The 20,593-nt window shown below is 46.7% G+C and overlaps 1 protein-coding gene across 11 annotated transcripts in view; it reads right to left on the bottom strand.

Moving 5' to 3' along the window:
• PTK2 (protein tyrosine kinase 2) overlaps positions 1–20,593 on the bottom strand; it is a 191,322-nt gene that overhangs the window by 55,444 nt on the left and 115,285 nt on the right. For 9 of the 11 annotated variants that reach the window (XM_052651609.1, XM_052651607.1, XM_052651614.1 and 6 more), the window contains 5 exons: positions 19,166–19,283; positions 15,975–16,005; positions 12,671–12,723; positions 2,303–2,386; positions 1,306–1,323 (listed from right to left, as the gene is read on the bottom strand). In XM_052651609.1, the coding sequence (XP_052507569.1) occupies positions 1,306–1,323; positions 2,303–2,386; positions 12,671–12,723; positions 15,975–16,005; positions 19,166–19,283 (304 nt within the window). The remainder of the gene's footprint in view (positions 1–1,305; positions 1,324–2,302; positions 2,387–12,670; positions 12,724–15,974; positions 16,006–19,165; positions 19,284–20,593) is intronic. The other 2 variants (XM_052651613.1, XM_052651615.1) reach the window with 1 other exon arrangement.

Below are 20,593 nucleotides of genomic sequence, written 5' to 3'. Positions count from 1 at the left end.
TTTGGGCCTTCGTTTGTGGATCCCTGCCTTATACTCAAGGATTAAATCCTTAGGGCTCAGCAGATTCACCTGTAAATGAGGATAATAATACTCACCCTGTTTCATAGTACTGGGAAATCCAAATGTGAGGAAAATGCAAAAAAAAATGTTTTCTTTAGATAAACAATGTGGTAATAACTACTTGCTTGTACTCATCTGTTTAAATTTGTATGCTTTCACAGTAATTCTTCAACAACCACCGAGGCCTTCTACACATGAAGACTCCAGGGAGCAAGTGCTTTGCTGCAGTTCACCCAACTGGTCAGCTGGCGAGGCTGGAGCCTGGGCCCTGGCCACTCACCCAGCAGCCCTGGGCAGTCAGTCTCTCACCCCTCTGCTCACCAGTGAAGACAACACCTAGCTATGCTCGGAATCCCTGCTGGGGGACTCGGCAGTCACACAGATAAAGGGCAGACACACGGGGAACCCTCCACGGAGGATCTTCCAACCAGCCTCCACCAAGCAATCAGCCGGGACACAGAGCCCAGAGCTTCCGGCTCCAAGTCCCGGGAGGCAGACACATTTGCCCCGTCACACTTAGTTCAGACCTTTCACTGCAAGTACTTTGCTCGTAAGGATCACGTCACTGACCCGACAGACAGGAGCACAGACGGAATCTTCAGTCAAAGTATTTTTCTCATTGAATAGTGAGGAAAGGTGTAATCCCCCTTAATTTTATTTTATAAAATCTCACTCCTTATTATAAAAGAGTACAAAGCTTCATGCAGGCAGCACACAAGGGAAATGAACAACAAGGCACTGCACGTGACTTTTAAATTTCTAGTTTATGGAGTGGTGCCCTCAACTGCCTGAAAAACAACTGCTGACAGCTCCTTAATTGCTTTCGTCTCTGTGACTCTTAAAAATCACTCTTCTTTCTTTCCTTCCTGCCATGCCACTCCCGACTAAAAGTCACTATACACATAAATGTGGGAAAGTGTGTGACTCTCTCCCACTTAATGAGGAATGAAACAGTTTTGACAATTTCCATTAATCTATAGTTCTAATAATGAGATCTCTAAAATTCTCTATGAATATACACGACTCAAGTTTACCAGTGAGACGTGGTAAAGAAACTGATGGTGACCCTTCTTGGGCTGAAACCCTGAGCAACTCTAAAGAGATCACCGGTTCACACCATCACTTGTTTCATACATACTCTGTTGGATCTAAGCCACATTTTGCCTTTCATTAAAAACTGAGTGGTATTTATATCCATAAATAATCATCTCACATTAGCAACACAAACGTGAAAATAAATATTACCGTCCCCACTAATTTCATCTGTGGATCCAGGTGGCATGCAAAGAAAGGGAGAGGAAGGGAAAGGGGAGGGGAGGAGAAAGAGGAAGGGAGGGGGAGAGAAGGGAAAACACTATTAAAATGACAAGCAAATCATAGTGTAAGGAAAACACAAAAACCACCCCCTCCCGGTCTAATTCAGAAGGTAAAAGAAAGACTGCAGGATGGAGGAGTCAGCATGTTTACTTGACTTGAGGGCATTAGTGCAAGTTTGAAGCCTCCTCACATTACCCCAGGTAAACAGCAGTTTAGGTGGGTTTCTGCCACATTAAGCAAGGCTAATTTGATTGCTTCTCACTGTTAAATGTTAAAGACAAGTCTACTATCCTCATAAGGAACGTGCATCCTCTTGGACAGAAATGAGAACCACGGGTCATTAGTGTGTGCACAGGGACAGCCCTCAGCAGGCCTCCTCAGGGGGCCCCGGGGCTCCCGCCGCTCCTCCTGGGGCTCTGCTGATGCACTTCCGCTCATCTACACAGCATCTGCAGAAGGACCGTCCTGGCTGCTACACCCGCATCATCTCCCTCTCCTAAATAACGCTTCCGGGGCCCTGGCTGCCCGTCCTCTGCAGCATCCCTGCATATCTGCCCACGAAGCAGGTGAGGAGACCCCGGGGCTCACTGGGACCATCCTCCTCCATCACTCACATGCCATGTTAGGAAACCCACAAGGGAAAGGTGTGGTACCTGCCGGCCCCTTTGAGAAAACACTGAGATCACACAGGAAGAGACTTCTCGCCCTGTCATGCATTGAAACACCAGCGAACAGGCAAACAAAGAGTCTTCTATCAGGACGGCCCACAGACAGTCACCTTGAACCCCAGCCCACAGGCCCTGGCCAGGCAGCACTACACTGACCCCGGGGCCGGCACCATCTACAAGCATCGTTAGACTGCCGCCTGGCCGCAGTGGTCAGCTGTGGTTAAGAGGAGAGCCTGTGCAAAAGCTGAGTGCAGTACCCGCAGAAGGAGGTTCGTGGGCACAGAAGACCAAGGGGAGGAAGCGCCTAGCCTTCTTAACCTTAGGTTGGCAGTGACTGACTCCTTATACAGAGGCAGGAGGAGGGAAGAGAAAAACAGAAACACATTATTTCAATACCAGAGAAAACTTATGTTACATTGTAAGGCATAGCTATAAAGACAAGTACAAAGTTGCAATGCTTTTATGTGACTACTGGTACACTTGATTTCTTAATATAATTGACTTGAGAAACATATTAATATTTTAAAATGCAGTTTTCCCTCTTAGGAAAGAGTAGCACTAGATATTGAAATTTTAAGCAAGACATGAAGAGATCAGCCAGCTCCACAAAGCCAGCGGAGCGAGCAAAGGTACAGATGCCTTTATGAAGAATAAAGCTGACACACAATGACACAAGTAACAAAGACCCATGGACACAGGCTCTCATGAGCAGCTAACGTCAACCGCAAAGAGAGCAGAGCGGACAGAGAGCAGTGCGGAGAGCTAGCGGCTCTTGATCTGTAAAAGAGCTTTATCAGCACTTTCCCCCAAACCATCAGCAAAGACGCAGACCTTCAGTGTACACCTCAAATAAACTGCTTTCACATAAAAAACTGCAGCCAGGGTAGCCGAAAACAAGGCTTCGAAGCCCTCCGCCTACCAGTATCCGCTCCTCATTCACTGTCATTCATGTACTGAAAACTCTCTTGAAAGCCAACTCTCTCTCTATTAGGCACTTGCTGGATGAATGAGACACATGCCAGCCCTCCTGGACCTGGAGACATGGCAACTGCAGCACGGTGAGGGCCACAGCAGACACGTCGCAGTGGGGTCAACACAAGGGCGGACCAACCCTCTAATATGCATAGGCGACACCACATGACAGAGAAGACGCAGCTGGCACACACAGCTCAACTGCAGACCACAGGGCACCGTCAAGAAAGCTGAGGACCCAGGGTGGGCCCGAGAGGGCAGGGCTCAGGGTGAGAATGGCGGCAGCTTACTGCCACGAGTCCACACTAAGAGCAGAAACAAGAAGAATGGAAACAACTTGGTCACATTTCCGCAGAGTGTGCTGTGATCGCAACAACGTGAGTTGTGTCATTGAGATCTGCCCACCTGCCTCCCTCAACCCACACCCAACTCCCTGACCAAACTCCTCTCAACCTTAACGATCAGAGTACAGGAAATTCAGGAATACAGGGGCCAGAGAGGGACCCGCGCAGCACAGTGTCACACAACTGCAACTGGCCAGACTCAGGGCATGGGGCACGGAGCGAGGGACACGATTTCCTCCACAGATAAATACAGATAGCGCACAGAGATTGGAGGGGCATACAGCCAAGCTCACCCAGCACCGCTTGTCTGACCCCCAACTGGACGATACCAAGTGTGACAATGCCTTAACCAAGGAATCGCAACACGGACTGGACAGTTGGCATTAAGGAATTACTGTTAACTTTCTTATAGCATAATGAAACTGCTTTTAAAGTCTTCATCTTCTAGCAACACTTATAGATGACTATGCCTTAGAGGTGCTTTAAGACAATCAGAGGTGATGGTTTAGTCACTAAGTTGTGCCCGACTCTTTGTGAGTCCATGGACTATAGTCTATCAGGCTCCTCTGTCCATGGGACTCTCCAGGAAAGAATACTGGAGTAGGTTGCCATTTCCTTCTCCAGGGGATCTTCCCGACCCAGGGATCGAACCCGGGTCTCCTGCGTTGCAGGCAGACTCTTTACCAACTGAGCTATAAGGGAAGACAATCAATGAAGAGTAAGAGGGTTGAGGCAGGGATGAAGCAACTAGATTTTAGTTACTGAATCTGGGCGATGAGTATCTGGAGATTCACTACATAAGTTCTACTCTCTCTACTTCGTATTGTATTTGGAAATTCCCAGGATAAAGAGTTAAAAAGCTAAAAATTCAAAAGTACAACAATATCCATTCATTCACATGATCCCTTGCATGTAAAAATATCATATACATTTTATCTTATGTCATGCAGTGTGATTTTTAATAAATTCCACAATTATTATGCATCCATGACACACGACTAGAAAGCCATGAGGTCAAATTCCGGAATTTATATTTTAAAAGTTTCAAGCCTTCCTTTAAAATTTTTCTCTGTGAATGAAAAAAAGAAAAAAACAACCAATCCCCAAAACTGGGTCTTCGGACAATATCTGTTTTTATATTTCATACGATGATACTTGGGCTTCTTGTATTAACAGCAATAAATTTTAAGGTTATCAAAGTTTATTCATTCAGTTCAGTTCAGTCGCTTAGTTGTGTCTGACTCTGCAACCCCATGGACTGCAGCAAGCCAGGCCTTCTTGTCCATCACCAACTCCCAGAGCTTGCTCAAATTCACGCCCATCACATCAGTGATGCCATCCAACCATCTCATCCTCTGTTGTCCCCTTCTCCTCCTGCCTTCAGTCGTCTCCAGTATCAGGATCTCTTCTAATGAGTCAGTTCTTCACCATCAGGTGGCCAAAGTATTGGAGTTTCAGCTTCAGCATCAGTCCTTCCAATGAATATTCAGGACTGATTTCCTTTAGGACGGACTGGTTGGCTCTCCTTGCAGTCCAAGGGACTCTCACAAGTCTTCTCTGACACCACAATTCAAAAGCATCAATTCTTTGGTGCTCAGCTTTCTTTATAGTCCAACTTTCACATCCATACATGACTACTGGAAAAACCATAGCCTTGACTAGACGGACCTTTGTTGGTAATGTCAAGTCTCTGCTTTTTAATATGCTACCTAGGTTGGTCATGCCTTTTCTTTCAAGGAGCAAGCATCTTTTAATCTCATGGCTGCAGTCACCATATGCAGTGATTTTGGAGCCCCCCAAAATAAAGTCTGTCACTGTTTCCATTGTTCCCCCATCTATTTGCCATGAGGTGATGGGACCGGATGCCATGATCTCAGTTTTCTGAATGTTGAGTTTTAAGCCAACTTTTCACTCTTCTCTTTCTCTATCATCAAGAGGCTCTTTAGCTCCTCTTCACTTTCTGCCATAAAGGTGGTGTCATCTGCGTATCTGAGGTTATTGATATTTCTCCTGGCAATCTTGATTCCAGCTTGTGCTTCATCCAGCCTCGCATTTCCCATGATGTACTCTGCATGTAAGTTAAATAAACAGGGTGACAATATACAGGCTTGACGTACTCTTTTCCCAATTTGGAACCAGTCTGTTATTCCATGTCCAGTTCTAACTGTTGCTTCTTGACTTGCATACAGATTTCTCAGGAGCAAGGAGAATAAGATGGCTCATCAGCCAAATACTCCCAAACCCTGGCCACCATGAGGGACACTTTCCTACCGACCAGAGCTCGGAACATACAGGTCAGAGTGCTCTTGAGGAAGAAGCAGTACACAGCCCCTCACTGACTAGGGCCAACAAGGAGCAGCAGGGTACACTCTACTCTGGAAACTATATCCAAAGGGCCTGAGTACAGATCTGTGGCCTGGAAGGAGTTTACCCGAGTAAATATCCTCTGTAAATTTCTGTTGCACTCATGATTGCTCTGATCTCATTCGGATTCTTTTTCATCTGAAAGTGTCCCCGCTGGGGGTCCTACATGTGTCTGCCCATCTCCAGCCTGCAGCTGAGGAGCAGGAAGCCAGCCTGGCTCTGGTGCTTCTTTAGGGCATTAGCCTAAAACACACGCTGTGGGTAGTTCAGAACCCATGGGACTCCTGTAGAAGCAAGAGAGGAGAGGGCTGCAATCAGGCAGCAGCCTCAAATCTCAAGAGAGGCAAAGGAGTCCAGACGCTGTAACAATGGTGCGAAGAGGGAGAGTCCAGATGCTGTAACGATGGTGCGAGGAGGGGTGCTGGGAGAAGGAGACAGCACGGGGGGTGGGGGGGGCAGGCGTTGAGGGCAAAGGTATTCTGCCGATCACAACTTCCTCCTTCAGGTACAACACGATCAGTCACCCTGCCGCCACCCAGCCAGAGACCGCTAAATGTCTCTCCTAACCCCACACTGACCACAGGACTCTAGTTATGATTGTCGGAATCAGAAGCGTTTCCACTAAGACAAGTACTGTGAATAAGTCAAACCCCCAATACTTACCACATGAGTGGGTGAGTGAAAGTCACTCAGTCATATCCGACTCTTTGTGACCCCATGGACTTCTGTACATGGAATTCTCCAGGACAGAATACTGGAGTGGGTAAGCCATTCCCTTCTCCAGGGGATCTTCCCAACCCAGGGACTGAACCCAGGTCTCCCTCACTGCAGGCAGATTCTTTACCAGTTAAGCCACCAGTGCACATAAAAACCATCAGTAGCATTAGTTTGATTAAATTATGTCATAAGGCACATAATTTACAAAAATTAGCCTCACATGTAATAGGCCAGCAATCTCCAACTTTTTTGGCAACAAGGACTAGATTTATGGGGGATGGTATTTCTATGACTCAAAGGGAGGGGGTGACTCAGGCGGTCATTTGAGTGAAGGGGGGCAGTAGGTGAAGCCTGGCTCCCTCACCTGCGGCTCACCTATTCCTGTGCAGCCTGGTTCCTAACAAGCTGAGGACCCAAGGACCGGTACTAGTCCACAGTCCGGGGGCTTGGGGACCCCTATACTAGGCGACAATACTCTAAATTAGGGCACTTAAACAATTCCTGAAAGCTTTCACTTAAAATCAAGCTTTCAGTATAGACGGAGACTACCTTCTAAATCAGTTACCAAAAGTGAAACTAGGCTGTAAACCAAACGAGAGAGACTCATTCAAACTTGAAGGCAGGGCAGATATTTGGATTCCAACAGAACAGTCAGAAATGAGTCAACACTATGCTATTGCTATTCCTGATAAACGGAAGAAAAACCACTCTGAAATCGGACTCAGACTCTTCCAGGAAAATACTCCTCCATTCTCACACCGACACCTCCTGCCTTCCAACATCTCCGTGTGGTTTGATGAGAAGACAGTGGGTTTCAGAGCCCAGATCTGGGTTTGCACCAGGCTCTCTGCTTTGGCTAGCTACGTGAGCCACACCTCACCACCCCAGGTCACCTGTGAAGTGGGAAAGGGAGGAAGACTGTCCTGAGGCTTAAACAAGACAATGCTTGTGCGTGTGCATAATCTCTGAGCCTCACTCGTACGTAGGTAACTACTTGTATTTACAAAGCAGTGGCAGCGCAGCCAATGAATAGCAGGCTTAGTGCTTCAGAGACCGTGAGAAAAAAGGAGAAAAAAAATGCAATTATTATAGATAGCATCACTGACTCAATGGACATGAATATGAGCCAACTCTGGGAGACAGTGGAGGACAGGGAAGCCAGGCGTGCTGCAGTTCATGGGGTCGCAAAGAGTCAGACATGACTTAGTGGCTGAACAACAACACATATACCACCTAATATTTTACAGAACTTCACAAACTACTTCTACATATATTAAGTAGCTGCTTTAGAATTTGTTAACGAAGCAGCTTAATGCAAATAACATTTATTTTGTCAACTTTTAGTTTAGGGTAATTTTTAGTCACTATATGTAATTTTGTTTTATTATTATTTTTTAATTATAAGACAATTTTTAAATAATTTTTTTTTTAAGATTTAGCATCCTCATTGACAATCCAGAAACAGTCTGTGCTCTTTGGATACACACACATAAAATGGTTAAAAGTGATTCCCCAATTTTCAATGACAAGGTAGGAAAAATGAACATGTTCACAGTTAGAGCTGAATTCTTCTGTCCTTTTTACCAAAAATCTTATTTTGCTACTAACACACTCACCAAACCATAAGGAAAGACAATTTTTCAAAAAGCTAACAAAACCCAAAAACAGGGATCTAGGTATCAAGCCAAAATCATCCCCTGAAACAGTGCTGATGCCAAAAAAAAAACCACGGATAGGAAAACGAATTTCCATAGCGCATTAGAGAAGCCCTTTTAAATAGCTGGAATGATGCTGCAAAGTTAACAACTAAACCAGAAGAATCTGTTACAAAGCAAAAAAAAAAAAATTTTTTTTTAAATTATAATAAACATCCCATCGCAAAGTATCACTACAGAGTGATACATGTGTTCACCACCAAGAGCTCAGCAGAGACAATCAAACCAAACATTTCTAACAACAGGAAAAGGTCATGGCCTTGGTTGTGGTGACGGACACAGGAGAGAGAACACGGTCTTCTGATCTCCAGCCCCGTCACCACAACCCAGACGTGCGACAGGAGCCCCGGGCACAGTGAAGTGGTTGTCACAGGTCACCAGCATTTCTGTCACACTTAAGGTCCCTCTGCTTCACTAGAGGCCTGGTTATTTAAAACAGACAAACAGAGCCTTGAAACACAAAAACCAACCGAAAACCAAAGTTTGTACCTTTGGAATATTTAAAATTCAGCTTCGTTCAGTGAACGAAGCACCTGCATTCCGGGGAATCTTCATCCACACAAACGTTGCTCAACCCCCCACCCACTCAGGGTGCCCCTCTCTGACACACACAGACCCCTTAGGACAAGCGAAGGACTCTCCAGGTACTGCTAACTGCACTCCAGAAGAAACACGTTTCCTAAAATCATACACAGAGGCTAGATAAACGAGCTCATTTCACGCTTACATTAGAGCGAAACTCTAGATCTCAGAGACAAGACTGCATATACCGGACATGGACTGTCAACTGGACCCTACTGAGGATGGTCTGAAACTCCCACTTCCTCACCAAGAGATACACAGGAGGGCCTGGAACCCCTGATCATGAGCTGGGGACTGTTTGTGCTGACACCCAGACTTCAGCCTTCCCACTGGCTGGCCTCCAGACCCCTTGCCCCAAACTGCCTAGGGGTGCATGCAGAAGGGTTCACCATGATCAGTGCTTGGAGAGTCTGCGAGCCCAGCGGCTCTCGAGGCCACTATCCACTCAGAGGGTCCCTGCCTTTCTCCCTCTGTTCCCCCACCAAAGCGCAGTCCTCCAAGCCCTAGCACCACTCCGCACCTTGCTCGGGCACCCGATTCACCTAAAAACAATCCCTGTCCCAGACAGTAACGACAAATAGAATATGTCTTTGTCTATGATGGAGTTGTGGTCAAGGGGATAAGAAGGTTTCTAAGCTTGTATCTATTTAAAGATTATCCACAATAGTGGCATGTATGGCAGGCGAGACAACTCTGAGGAAGGAGAGTCCTGGAATAGGCAGGGAGGGCTTCTAGAAGGGGGTGGCATCTGAAGCCAGCTTTAAAGACTGGGGAAGAGCTTCTCTGTTGTGACTGTATAAAAAATAGGAGAATCAGGCAAGTCCCAGTTTCTCCATCTTCCCAGCTGATTCTTCATCTGTACTTGGGGTCATCTCCCTTAAACTGTTACTGAAAGGCAACATAACCTAGGGGGCAATAATGACCTGAGCTCAGCCCTTGCTCCATCGTTTTCAAGCTGTGTGATACTGAACAAACCCTCTCTGAATTTCTTTCCTCTTGTCTGTGAAATGGGGAGATAATAAAGACCTTGGGAGGTCATCACAGGGTTAACAAGGTAACATCTAATACGATGCACAGCCCCTTGAGTGCCTAATAAGGAGAGAGCTGTCACCTCGTCGCTGCATGTGCCCTCCCCTGCCCTGCCCCAGCCTCTCAGAGCTCTCTGGCTGGTGCTGAGTTTGCCAAGCTCCTGCTGCAGGGCCTGGCGCTCACTGTCCCACAGTGTCTACAGGCCCCAAGTCTCATTGTATTCAGTCAACTGCTCAGAGGGACGTCCCTGGACCCCTACCCTCACTCTCCATCTGCCTGCTTGATTTTAATTCAGCGTCTCTGTCCCCTGCACAGAACATCAGCTCTACATGGGAGCAACCTGGCTCTGTCCACCAGTGCACCCCAGCATCTGGAACAATGCCTAGCACAGAGCAGGCACTCAGCAGCACCTGATGATGGAATTTCTAAGACTGGACTAATAGCCACCTTGCAGGGTTTGCTGGGGTGGGACAGGATGGACTATGACAGAAAAGCAGGTCACGACTGCTGGCCACAGTCAGTCTGAGCCTCAGCCACCACCCCACCATCCTGGAGACAGATGGCTTATGGCGTGGGGAACAGGCATGGCGCTCCACTGAGTCTGCGGGTGGCTGAGGTTAACCACAACACACCCAAGTGGTTTCCAGGCTACCAGATACGAAAGAATCTTGAGGTTTGGCAGAAGTCCTGATCATCTAGGTGTCACCTTAACAGCTTAAGAGCTAAGTGCAAGGCGCAGCTCTTGGCAAGCCATACTGCTGGGATGGCGTGTTCAAGAGTCTTTGCACACTGTGAGTCCAACTCCACGGAAGGGAGCAAGTCATGAGTGGGGTGACGAAGGAGTAACAGGAATCTAAGAGGTAAGTCCAGTCACTAAATATTCATGGGACATGGAACGTTCTTTGTGGCCTGTGAATGGAACAGCTTCACTGACTCTGAAGAATGGAAAGGTTCTGACGTGTGATGATGAAAAGACTGTACTGGCCGGTGGAGCAGTCTGAGCAGAACTACAGGGGGAAGGAGGTGGGCAGAGGGGCTGGACACCCGACAGAACTGTGCGAAGACCGTGTGGAGGATGGGGGCAGGCTGGATAGGTGGGCTGTGCAGAGACGTTGGGGAGCCTCGGGGCCGAGCTGAGAAAAGATTCTGCCAAGGGAATCGCCTACCTACATTCAATAAAGGGGGGAGCACCCTGAGAGCTGCTGTAGAGAAGGGGCTGCAGGGTGAACTCCAGTCCAGGGTGCCCGGGGAGGACAGTGAAGGCGGATCAGGACTGGGGGGTTGGGAGAGGTGACACCCACAGTGTCTTAACGGGCAGCTGTGGAAAAAACGCTGAGGACATGAGGAAATGGAAGAAATGAGACCCGAAGCTTCCGTGAGGCCTGTCGTTTTCATCACCACGCGGAGTCGCGATGAGCCCAGCACGGTGCGTCAGCTCAGCATCGCACAGAGTGGCTGCAGAGCATGGGGGCGCCCAGGTCGGTGAGGACCACCAGTGCCTCCCAGCCTGTCGCCCAGGCCCACTTCCAGTCCAGCGGGGGAGGACTGGAGTGCTCAGGAATGACTCAGCGCTGGCTTGATAGCTCCTCTTCTGTGGAGCACGGCACAAAACACCCTCTGATGCCAGCAACTGACAGAGTCCTCCACCACCGGGCCACTCGGGCAGGCGGTAGCCTCTCTCTCCAACTAGATCACAACCCCGGAAGGCCTGCTCCCCGCCTGCCGAATCTCCGGCGCCGCCGCAGACTGGAGATGCTGAGCTACTCAGCCCCCGCACGTCACCCTGGGCTGAGGGGAGGCTGCCAGCGTCCGGCACCACCCGGCAGCACAAGCTGTGGCACTGAACAGGCCTCTCCCCACATCAGAGAGGGGTTGACTCCTGAGCCGCAGGGCTCCCCCACACACCTGCCCCACGAGGTTCCTCACTAGAGCACCTCTGCTAAGCATGAAAGCATGAATACCAACACAAATATTTCTTGACAAGGGGGTTGTGGGATGTTTGTGGATGATTAAAAAAAATAAGCAATTATATTTGTATGCTGGAACATTAACAAATAATTCAGTCATCAACTAGGCAAATACATAAAACTAAATTATAGGTAAAAATTCACTCAAGGTAAATTAAACTAACAGGAATTAGACTTCTTTTAAGTCAGACTGTCAGACAGTAGAGTTTTAGGAAACTGTTATTTTAGAAATGTGACATAGATGAGAACATACTATATATATGTGCATATGAATATACATGTGTATATATACATGGATATATACACATGTATAGCATATGTATTTTAAGATGTCAAACCTGGGTCCATAGAAGATGCTTTTTCCCACCTTTCCTCTATTTTCTACATTTTTAAATGGGGGGAAAAGGTACATGTATTTTGAGAAACATATCAGAGAAAGCACACCATGCTCATCACACCAGTAAATAGTTAAGATAATGTTTATGTCAATATCTTAACTATATTTTTTAAAAAGCAATATTCAAACACCATTTTATGTTAACTGTTAACAAAAAAAGCTGTTTAAAAATATTCCACATCTCTTGAACTTCAAAAAATAATAAATATACAAAGCATATCACGTTAACTTCTGAATTGCAAGCATAAATTATAATGGCAGCTTTGAAAGCAAACATTTTCACTCTAAATATAATTAACATGGCATTAAAACTGAAACATAACTTGAAATTCTAAGTAATTTGTGAGTAATCTACTACTGTAAAATTATACAAATTTTAAAGTTATTTTTAAGTTTTAAAAATTAAATAACTTTAATCCTTAACGTTCATAAGCTAGCCTAGAAAGATGTAATCCTCATAAGAATGAGCAGAGGTCAGACACATGGGGCCCCCTCCCACCGCTGTGGGCACCCCCCTGCCACCCGCGCGGCCTCTTACCTGACACGGAGACCGCATGGGTGCGCACGCCCTGCTTCTCGCTGTTGGCCAGCCTGGAACAGAGGTGCAAAGCGTGAGCGCCCCACTCTCCAGACTACGCTGCTGGCATTCACGCGCACGCCAGCTGCCCAGAACCAGGACGGCTGTGCCCTCTCCCAGGGAGACAGCACAGTCCCGAGGGTGACTTTGTGAAATACCAGATTCTACCACCCGAGGTCCTTAAAGCCTGCTTCAATGTTTTAAAGACCAGAAGTGCAGACCGACGAGGAAGGAACGCTGAACCACAACACTACTGAACGTGGTGCACGTGGCTTGAATTACTTTAGATGCTGGGCTGCCAAGGGGAGACGCCCGCGACTGAGGAGTGCTCTGGACACAGCACTGGCCCTGCCGCCGTTTAGAGCGTGTCCAAGAGCAGGCAGGACGGTGACACATACCGTCATTATTTACAGACTGGCACAGGTAAGGTTAACACATCGGATTATTTGTTTCATGACATGGCTCAACAAAGGTAGTGTTTTACACATACATCCACATAAAGTAACATTTTGGCCAAAGGTTTTAAGCACATTAAAAAAAAAAAATCCAAGTATGGTTCAATTCAAACTTTTTGAAAAAGCATAAAACAGAGAGGAAAAAGGAACCCTACAGTCTTCAGGTGTCAAAATTATTTTGCTCTTTTCATAAAAGAAAACTTTTTTTCTGATACATAAACATTGACTCTAGAAGTACTGAACAGGAATTCTCCTTAGTAAACAGAATTTATATTGGAAATCTTGGAGCTTAATATATCCCTTTTGAGAACTAGAAATAGTCAATGTGCAACTGTACAACCTCTAGGAAGTGTCAGTCGCTCAGTCCTGTCTCACTCTCTGCGACACCAGACTCTGCTGTCCATGGGGTTCTCCAGGCAAGAATACTGGAGTGGGTAGCCATTCCCTTCTCCAGGGCATCTTCCTGACCCAGGGATTGAACCTGGGTCTTCTGCATTGCAGGTGGATTCTTTACCAACTGAGCGACCAGGGAAGTTTATGGCACAAAGCCACACACTTCAGTTCTTTTACTGAATTTGCCACACATTTGAAGTGGTATGTCCATTATGAAAGTTTAACCAGAGTGTTCTAACAAACCACCAGCTCCTCCTCCACTGCAGCCACCTGACTGACCGTAACTCCCTCTCAACTGCATTTATCCGGAGGTCACAAGTGCGCGTTCCTAACACACAGGCCACAGTCCTCTGCCTCTGTCCCACAGACAGCATGCCGGGTCGTCCTCTGCTGTGGGCTGAGGCACTCTTCTGAATCAACCTGCTCACAAGCACCTCTCTGATCAGTGGTAACAACACAATTCTGCTCCTTTCTAGTATCTGTTAGCACTTCTAACCTACTCCCTTAACTCCTCACTTTTACGTCTCTATTTACAATTCCTGTGCATTTAATCCACAAAGTCATCTCTCAAAGACTTTCTACAACTGAAGATATCATGAGCACCCTTGCCTGATTTTAATAATAAACATTAATAATTTTAATAAATTAATATTCATTAATTCATAACATTAATACATATCTATTAAATGTTGTTGGGTTTGTGAAACAATGCCTAAAAGCTGAGAGACATGGTCTCACCCACCCCACCACTCGCCTGCCCAGCTACTGTGTACTTACTGGGTGCCAGATACTGTCCCATGTCATGTCTACATGCCCTGTGGCCCCGGCCATCAGTGAAGCCCGAGGGTGAGAACAGCAGAGAGGTGACTGTTACTCCAGATAAGTTACGGAAAAACACAGGGCTGCTTCCGGGACTGGGGTGATGGGGGTTTTCAGATGAGGTGTTGCGGGGTGAGACCTGAGCAGGGCCCTGCTGAAGGAAGGACGTGGGCTCCAGGAGCCAAAGGGAGTTCAGTGTGGCTGAAGCTTGAGCGCAGGAGCAGAAGCGAGGCTGGAGAGGCCACACAGCCTCTCCCCAGCCAGCTGAAGGATGTGGGCATTTATCTAAGAGCAGCAGCATCCACACAGGGCTTTGAGAGGAACGCTCTCTCCCAATACTGCAGAGAAGACCGGCAGAGGCGTGCAGAGGATGGGAGCCAGGGGTCTGAGGCGCTGTCCTCTGAGGGTAGCCCCTGGCTGGTGTCAAGGAGGGCTGCCACCATCCCTACTCATCAGGAAGGCTCCCTGTCCTGAGACCAATGGTGCAAATCATATGGCCCATGATATGGGCACACGGCAAGCACAGGGTGCACACGTGACCAGGCCCACATGAAGGCAGGGCGCCGAGTCTCTCACGAGCTTCCCTGGGAGACCACTCTCTACGTGTCCTGCCTGCGCCCCTGAGAGTGGGCCCCTGGGGCTGCCCAGCCCCTCTGGGCCCCACGCTGTTGCGCTCTCCCTGGGCTGTCAGGCATCGCAGCCACAAGAGCCTTTAGGCACCGAGTCCTGGGCATTCCTTCTAGAGAATCCATGCAAGAGGTGGTCCAGGGGACCCCGACACAGGAATCTGCTAGCAGAGCCCAGACAGGTGCTAACAGCTGACAACCGGGGACGGCGGTGGGCAGGTGAAGCACGTGGGCCTGACAGTTCAGAAGCAGAAAGGGAGAGACTGGTAGGGACTGGCGGTGGAGGAGAGGGAGTGGCAGGTCAGAGGTGCCCAGGCTCTGCTCCCTTAGCCCTCATGCAGCTCCAGGGGCGTCTCCTCAGGTCCCTCCCTCTGAGCTCTCGGCACCCAGCTGCATATCTGACTGTGAGCGTGCTGCCTTTCATCTGCTCCCCAATCCCTAGCACACTGGCTGAGGACAGAGAAGCTCAGGCCTTCTGTACTTTTACAGATTAAAATATCTACTATGAAATCCGTGACACAAACACATTTTAAAATCAACATAAGTTGCATATCTTTAATTTTCTCACTTGTAAAATAGCCAGAATGGTGCTGACTTTCAGGTCTCTATGCAGACTGTCATCACTTACATAGTAACCACCTGAGAACAGACCTCTCTCCTGTTATCACTACTATTCTTGAGCTTCTTACTGAACTTCAGGGGAAGATTCACTTTACACTTCTGACTAAACCTAAATACTGGTAAAGCAATTATCCTTCAATAAAAAATAAATGAATTAAAACAACAACAACAACAACAAAAAACCTAAATACTTTAGATGATTCACAACTGATTTCTTTCTGGAAATACTTGTTTCCTGATTTCCTAATCATACATGTAGAAATTTGATTACTCAGGCAAATGTAAAATACAGCATGGAGACTTTCAGTCTCTAATGCAACGGAGTAACAAGGCACTCACAGCGGTACTTACTTTGGTATCGATGGCAAAGCCCGTTCACCTTCTGTGGGAAAAAATGAAAAGAGAGAGATGAAGCTCCCTTGGAAAAGACTGCATGTAGAAACTAGAGAAAGAAGACGAGTCCTCTCCCAGAATTTTAGCGACAACCCCTTAAAAGAAGCTGTTATATGCCTGTGATGGGTTATCACAGCTTTATTTTCAGTATTTATGACAAACATGCTGTCTACAGGTGCAGACTACAGGAAAGGCATTGCCTCTCAAAACCAGGCTAAGGGATAAACAGAAGAAAGCTGTTCTTCCCAGGAGATGTTAGAGAAGAAAGAATTTTTCATCATCAAAGCCAACATTCTTTACAAAGACTGAACACCCTGCATAGGTTTGGCTACTCCAAAACCTATACAGGGAACACAGAAATTCAAAGGAAACAAACCCACCGGCTCTGTAGCTGCCAGAGGAATGTGGGTCCCGGGCAGCCGAGGGGCCAGCAGCCTCAGAGCCTGAGGAGGCCCAGGGATGCAGCTGGGGGAGGTGCTGGGGCCCCTACATGGGGGCCGACCCCCCGCCATGATGGCTGGGCTCCGGCCAGGGCATCACAGGGGAGCTCAGGACTTGCTCAGGGGCTGAGGAGACATGCTCTCCACCCGTCCTTAGTGAACCAGGAAGCACGGAGCCCCTGGTTTAATCTTTCTTATCTGGATTAACCTGGTGGTAAAGCTGTCCCACCAGTCCCTTGGCTCCCCGGGAAAAGGGTTACTCTTGTCTTGGTAATATGAAATTATGACCCTAATTTGCATAAGTCTTTCCTCTGAGGAGAATTTAACCAAAAACTGAAAAACTGCCACTGAGTTTTCTCTAAATTAAAGGAAAAGTTAGATAAGGCCCCACAAGAAGGCCAGGGGTCACACAGCAACTCTGGTGGAAGCTGGTTCGGGCACGTGGCTTGTGACTCTTAAGAGTTTTCTGCCCCAGTGATACCACCTATAAAAGCACTTTCTAAATTGAAGCAATTATGGCGGATCACAGAGCCTTTTAACAAAGCACACCTGGGCACATCAGCACTCATCTGTCGCACTTAGACGTCACTTAGAACCGTTACACTCACAAACACATGCATGTTGCTTACCATGAAGCAGTTAATAACCTAGAGAGAACAGATGTGTATGTATGCAACTGTTCCTTAAAGCATGTACCAGGAAAATGGTGCTTTAGAGTTGTAGAAACATATTTTACACTTATTTGAAATTTTAAGAAACTAAATTACAAAGTGTACATGTGCTCCTGTCCACATATTTCTAATTATAATCCATTAAAAACATGTGACTTTAAATATTATTTCAATTAGGCAATATAACTTCACTTTAGGAATCTATTATAAAATAGTCACAAGTACATATGCTGTGATTTAGAATAAAGTAAATTATCAGGCTTAACAATTAATTCTATAAAGACCACATAAAATTGATAAAAGCCTCGGACCTACTAGATTTTTATGAGAAGCGATTTCATTTATGCTGTCTTCATCTGAATGAAGAATTTAATATGTCTCATTTCATGAGATTTGATATCAAAATATTTCTTCCAACAAGGGAAAAAAGTCAACTAAAAACCAACCCAAGAAGATGTTAAAGCTTCAAACATCTAATGCCTAATGTCTGAATGTTATTTTTTCATATACCAACAAATTGATGAACAATATTTTGGTAAATTAGGGTGAAATGAAACAATTATTTACCAAAAAGAAGACAGGTGCTATAGTACATTTAACATTTTTAACAGAATACTATCTTTATGTGAAGCAACTTTCCTAAAACATTTAAACAACGCTCTTCATTTAAAGCACAAAATGAAAACTCAAGAGCTCATGAATGCAAAAATTTTAAATGAGAGGAGTCTTTAGATATCTCCAAACGCAACTTCATTACTGTATTTCACATTAAAAAAGCTATCATAACACACACTCCATTTTAGGGGGAAAATAAATAAATAGATTTTATTGGTTTGATCATGGTGGAAAAAAAGTTCTGCCAGATTATTTATGTCCTAGAATTCATGTACTTACTGGCCTTTTGGCTGATGGCTTTAGATACTGTTCTCAGAGTATGACATCCTGACACTAACAAAGGTTTAAACAAAGGTCCCAGCGATGCCTCTGCTTCATCCCCCACCCCCACGCCCTCCACCTGCTGTCAGCACAGAGAACTGGACCGCTGGGCTGCAGGACTCTGCAGTGTCTACACCAGGAGTGCGGGGCCTCATCTGTGTCCCTCATGTCTCCCTGACTCCTCCTCTGATCGTCCTTCCCACGGCGGGGGTGGGGGAGTGCTGGCAGGGATCTTGCGTCCACCTGCCCGGAGCGGCAGCATGATGGGGGCGACTGTGGACCTGGACCCACCTCCCACGCTACAAAGCAGGTGCTGCTCCTCCTTAAGGACGAGAAGTCCCCAAGCCAAGGCTCATCCAGTGCAGTCACGATCACATGGGATCGAGCAGCAGCTCCGAAGTCTGTGACACTGTAGGTGCCCTGAGCCACCTCCAACAGGAAGCCATTCCCACCCTGCTTCCCGCGGAGACCACGGAAGCAAGTACCACTCTTCTCGCCTTCCTGGATGGAACTGAGGCACAGGAAGCTAAGTACTTAGCAGATGGCACGCGCTCATGATGTGAACCCATCGGTCAATGTAATTCCAAAGCCTGGTTTTTTCCTGCTTTGTTTCAGAAATCCAAACCCTCAGAAACACTGTGTCTTAACCCTCTGCAAAAGGCTGCAGAGACTCAGCCCCATTCCAAGGATTCAACACATCATGCTTCAGACAGTTTGTTCTCTGACTGCTCTAAGCTTTTGAGAGCTTTAACAAAAAATAGGAAAGAGACTTTATTTATGAGTCATAGGGACTTAAAAAAAAAATCCCTTGAACATAATCCCAAAAGTTTATTAAAAAAACACTAATGGTAACTGAGACAATACTTTAAGGCTGTCGCTCAAATCAAAAGGGTCTGAACACAAACCATGTGTCCTTTAAGCTCTATCCAAACCCAGCTCGTAGGCTGTGAGCTGAGTCGCTGCCCTAGAAAAGCAGGAATACAGATTTGCTCGGCTGAATTATTTGTTTGCTCTTCACGTTCAGAGTGACCTGAAGGAAGGGCTCGGGCTGCGGGCGAGCCTGGCAGCCGCGTGGAGTAGGCTAAGGCAGGGGGCGGCTCACCTTTCTGGGGCCGGATGATGAAGGACTGTGTGGCCCCGTGCACCAGGCGGCAGTACCCGTCGATCAGGTCGGCCATGTTCTCGGCGATGGTCAGGGACGGGGCTGTGACCGTCAGGGGCTGGACAGGGGAGAAGAGCCAGAGAGAGCGGTCATTGTTCCTTCCGCTCCTCAGAGGGCCAGCTGTGCCGTGACATCAGATCGAGACGCACTTGAGCCCAGAGAAGAGTGGGAGTGAGACGAGATCTGTCATCAGGTCTCAGTGAGAAGGGAGCGTGGTATTTAAGGATCTTATTCCTAGAATGTGTGACAGAAGGCAAAGCCAGACAAAAAAAGAAAAAGACACTTAAATCGCTTAGAGTCACTTTCTAGAACAAAAAGAGGTGGGGAAAAAAAATGTTTCCTACAGAAGGTCTGGCCCCTTAGGCATATTCTAATTAAGAATTTAGAAAATTAGTAAGCTCAATTATGGCTTCTTTTAGAAACTAGACAAGTGTGGACTAGATTTTTATCAACCATCCATCATAATTTTTCTAACCTTAAAGAAAATTAGTGGAATTTCATTATTTTGAGCATGCAGAGCATGCTCTACCTAAGAGCTTAGAAATCACCTTTTTCAAGGCAAAACACACAATTATGATACATTTCCTAAAAGACCTGTCATTAAATGTTATCCAGGAGATAATCAGAGTGGTATTTTTCCTTTCAAACACAATTATGTCCCAACTCACATAGTCTTCATAACTTCCTTCTAAAGGAACAACTCAGCTCGCCTGCATCATCCTAAGTACTGTTTGGGGGCAGCAAACAGAAAGGAGGACAGCCTGAAAATCATGATGTGGAAAGGAAATTACTGAGAGATTTTCAGGAAATTTGAAGGTTTCAATATTTCATGGCATCATTGGTTTAATTCTGAGAATCAGATGTACTGCCTGGAGCCTCAGAAATGCCAGGATTCCAAAGCAGGAGGGGCAAGAACAAGATGAGAGAAGCCTCGCGAACAAACCCGCCTCAGCGGGGGTGGCAGCAGTGTGGAGCCCAGGGGTGCGAGTGGGGCCAGGGGAGCGCCCACATGGGCTTCATGCAGAAGCAGCCCTGCGTGCGCCGCTCCCCGCCCCGCCCCCCACAGTGAGCGTCACATGCAACACCGTCCAGGAGATAAGGCAGTAGCACAGCTTACAGAACTTATATAATTTTAAGAGGCTGACTTTCATGATAATATTCGTTTTTCCACAGAAAGACTACATTAGTTTTTAAGTGAACTGACGCTTTTGAACTATGGTGCTGGAACAGACTCTTAACAGTCCCTTGGACAGCAGGAGATCAAATCAATCAGTGAATTCTAAAGAAAATCAACCCTGAATATTCATTGGAAAGACTGATGCTGAAGCTCCAATACTTTGGCCACCTGATGCGAAGAACTGACTCACT

Source organism: Budorcas taxicolor, chromosome 14, assembly GCF_023091745.1.
Source record: "Budorcas taxicolor isolate Tak-1 chromosome 14, Takin1.1, whole genome shotgun sequence".
Lineage (NCBI taxonomy): Eukaryota > Metazoa > Chordata > Mammalia > Artiodactyla > Bovidae > Budorcas > Budorcas taxicolor.
This window is presented reverse-complemented; position numbering and strand designations above follow the sequence as displayed.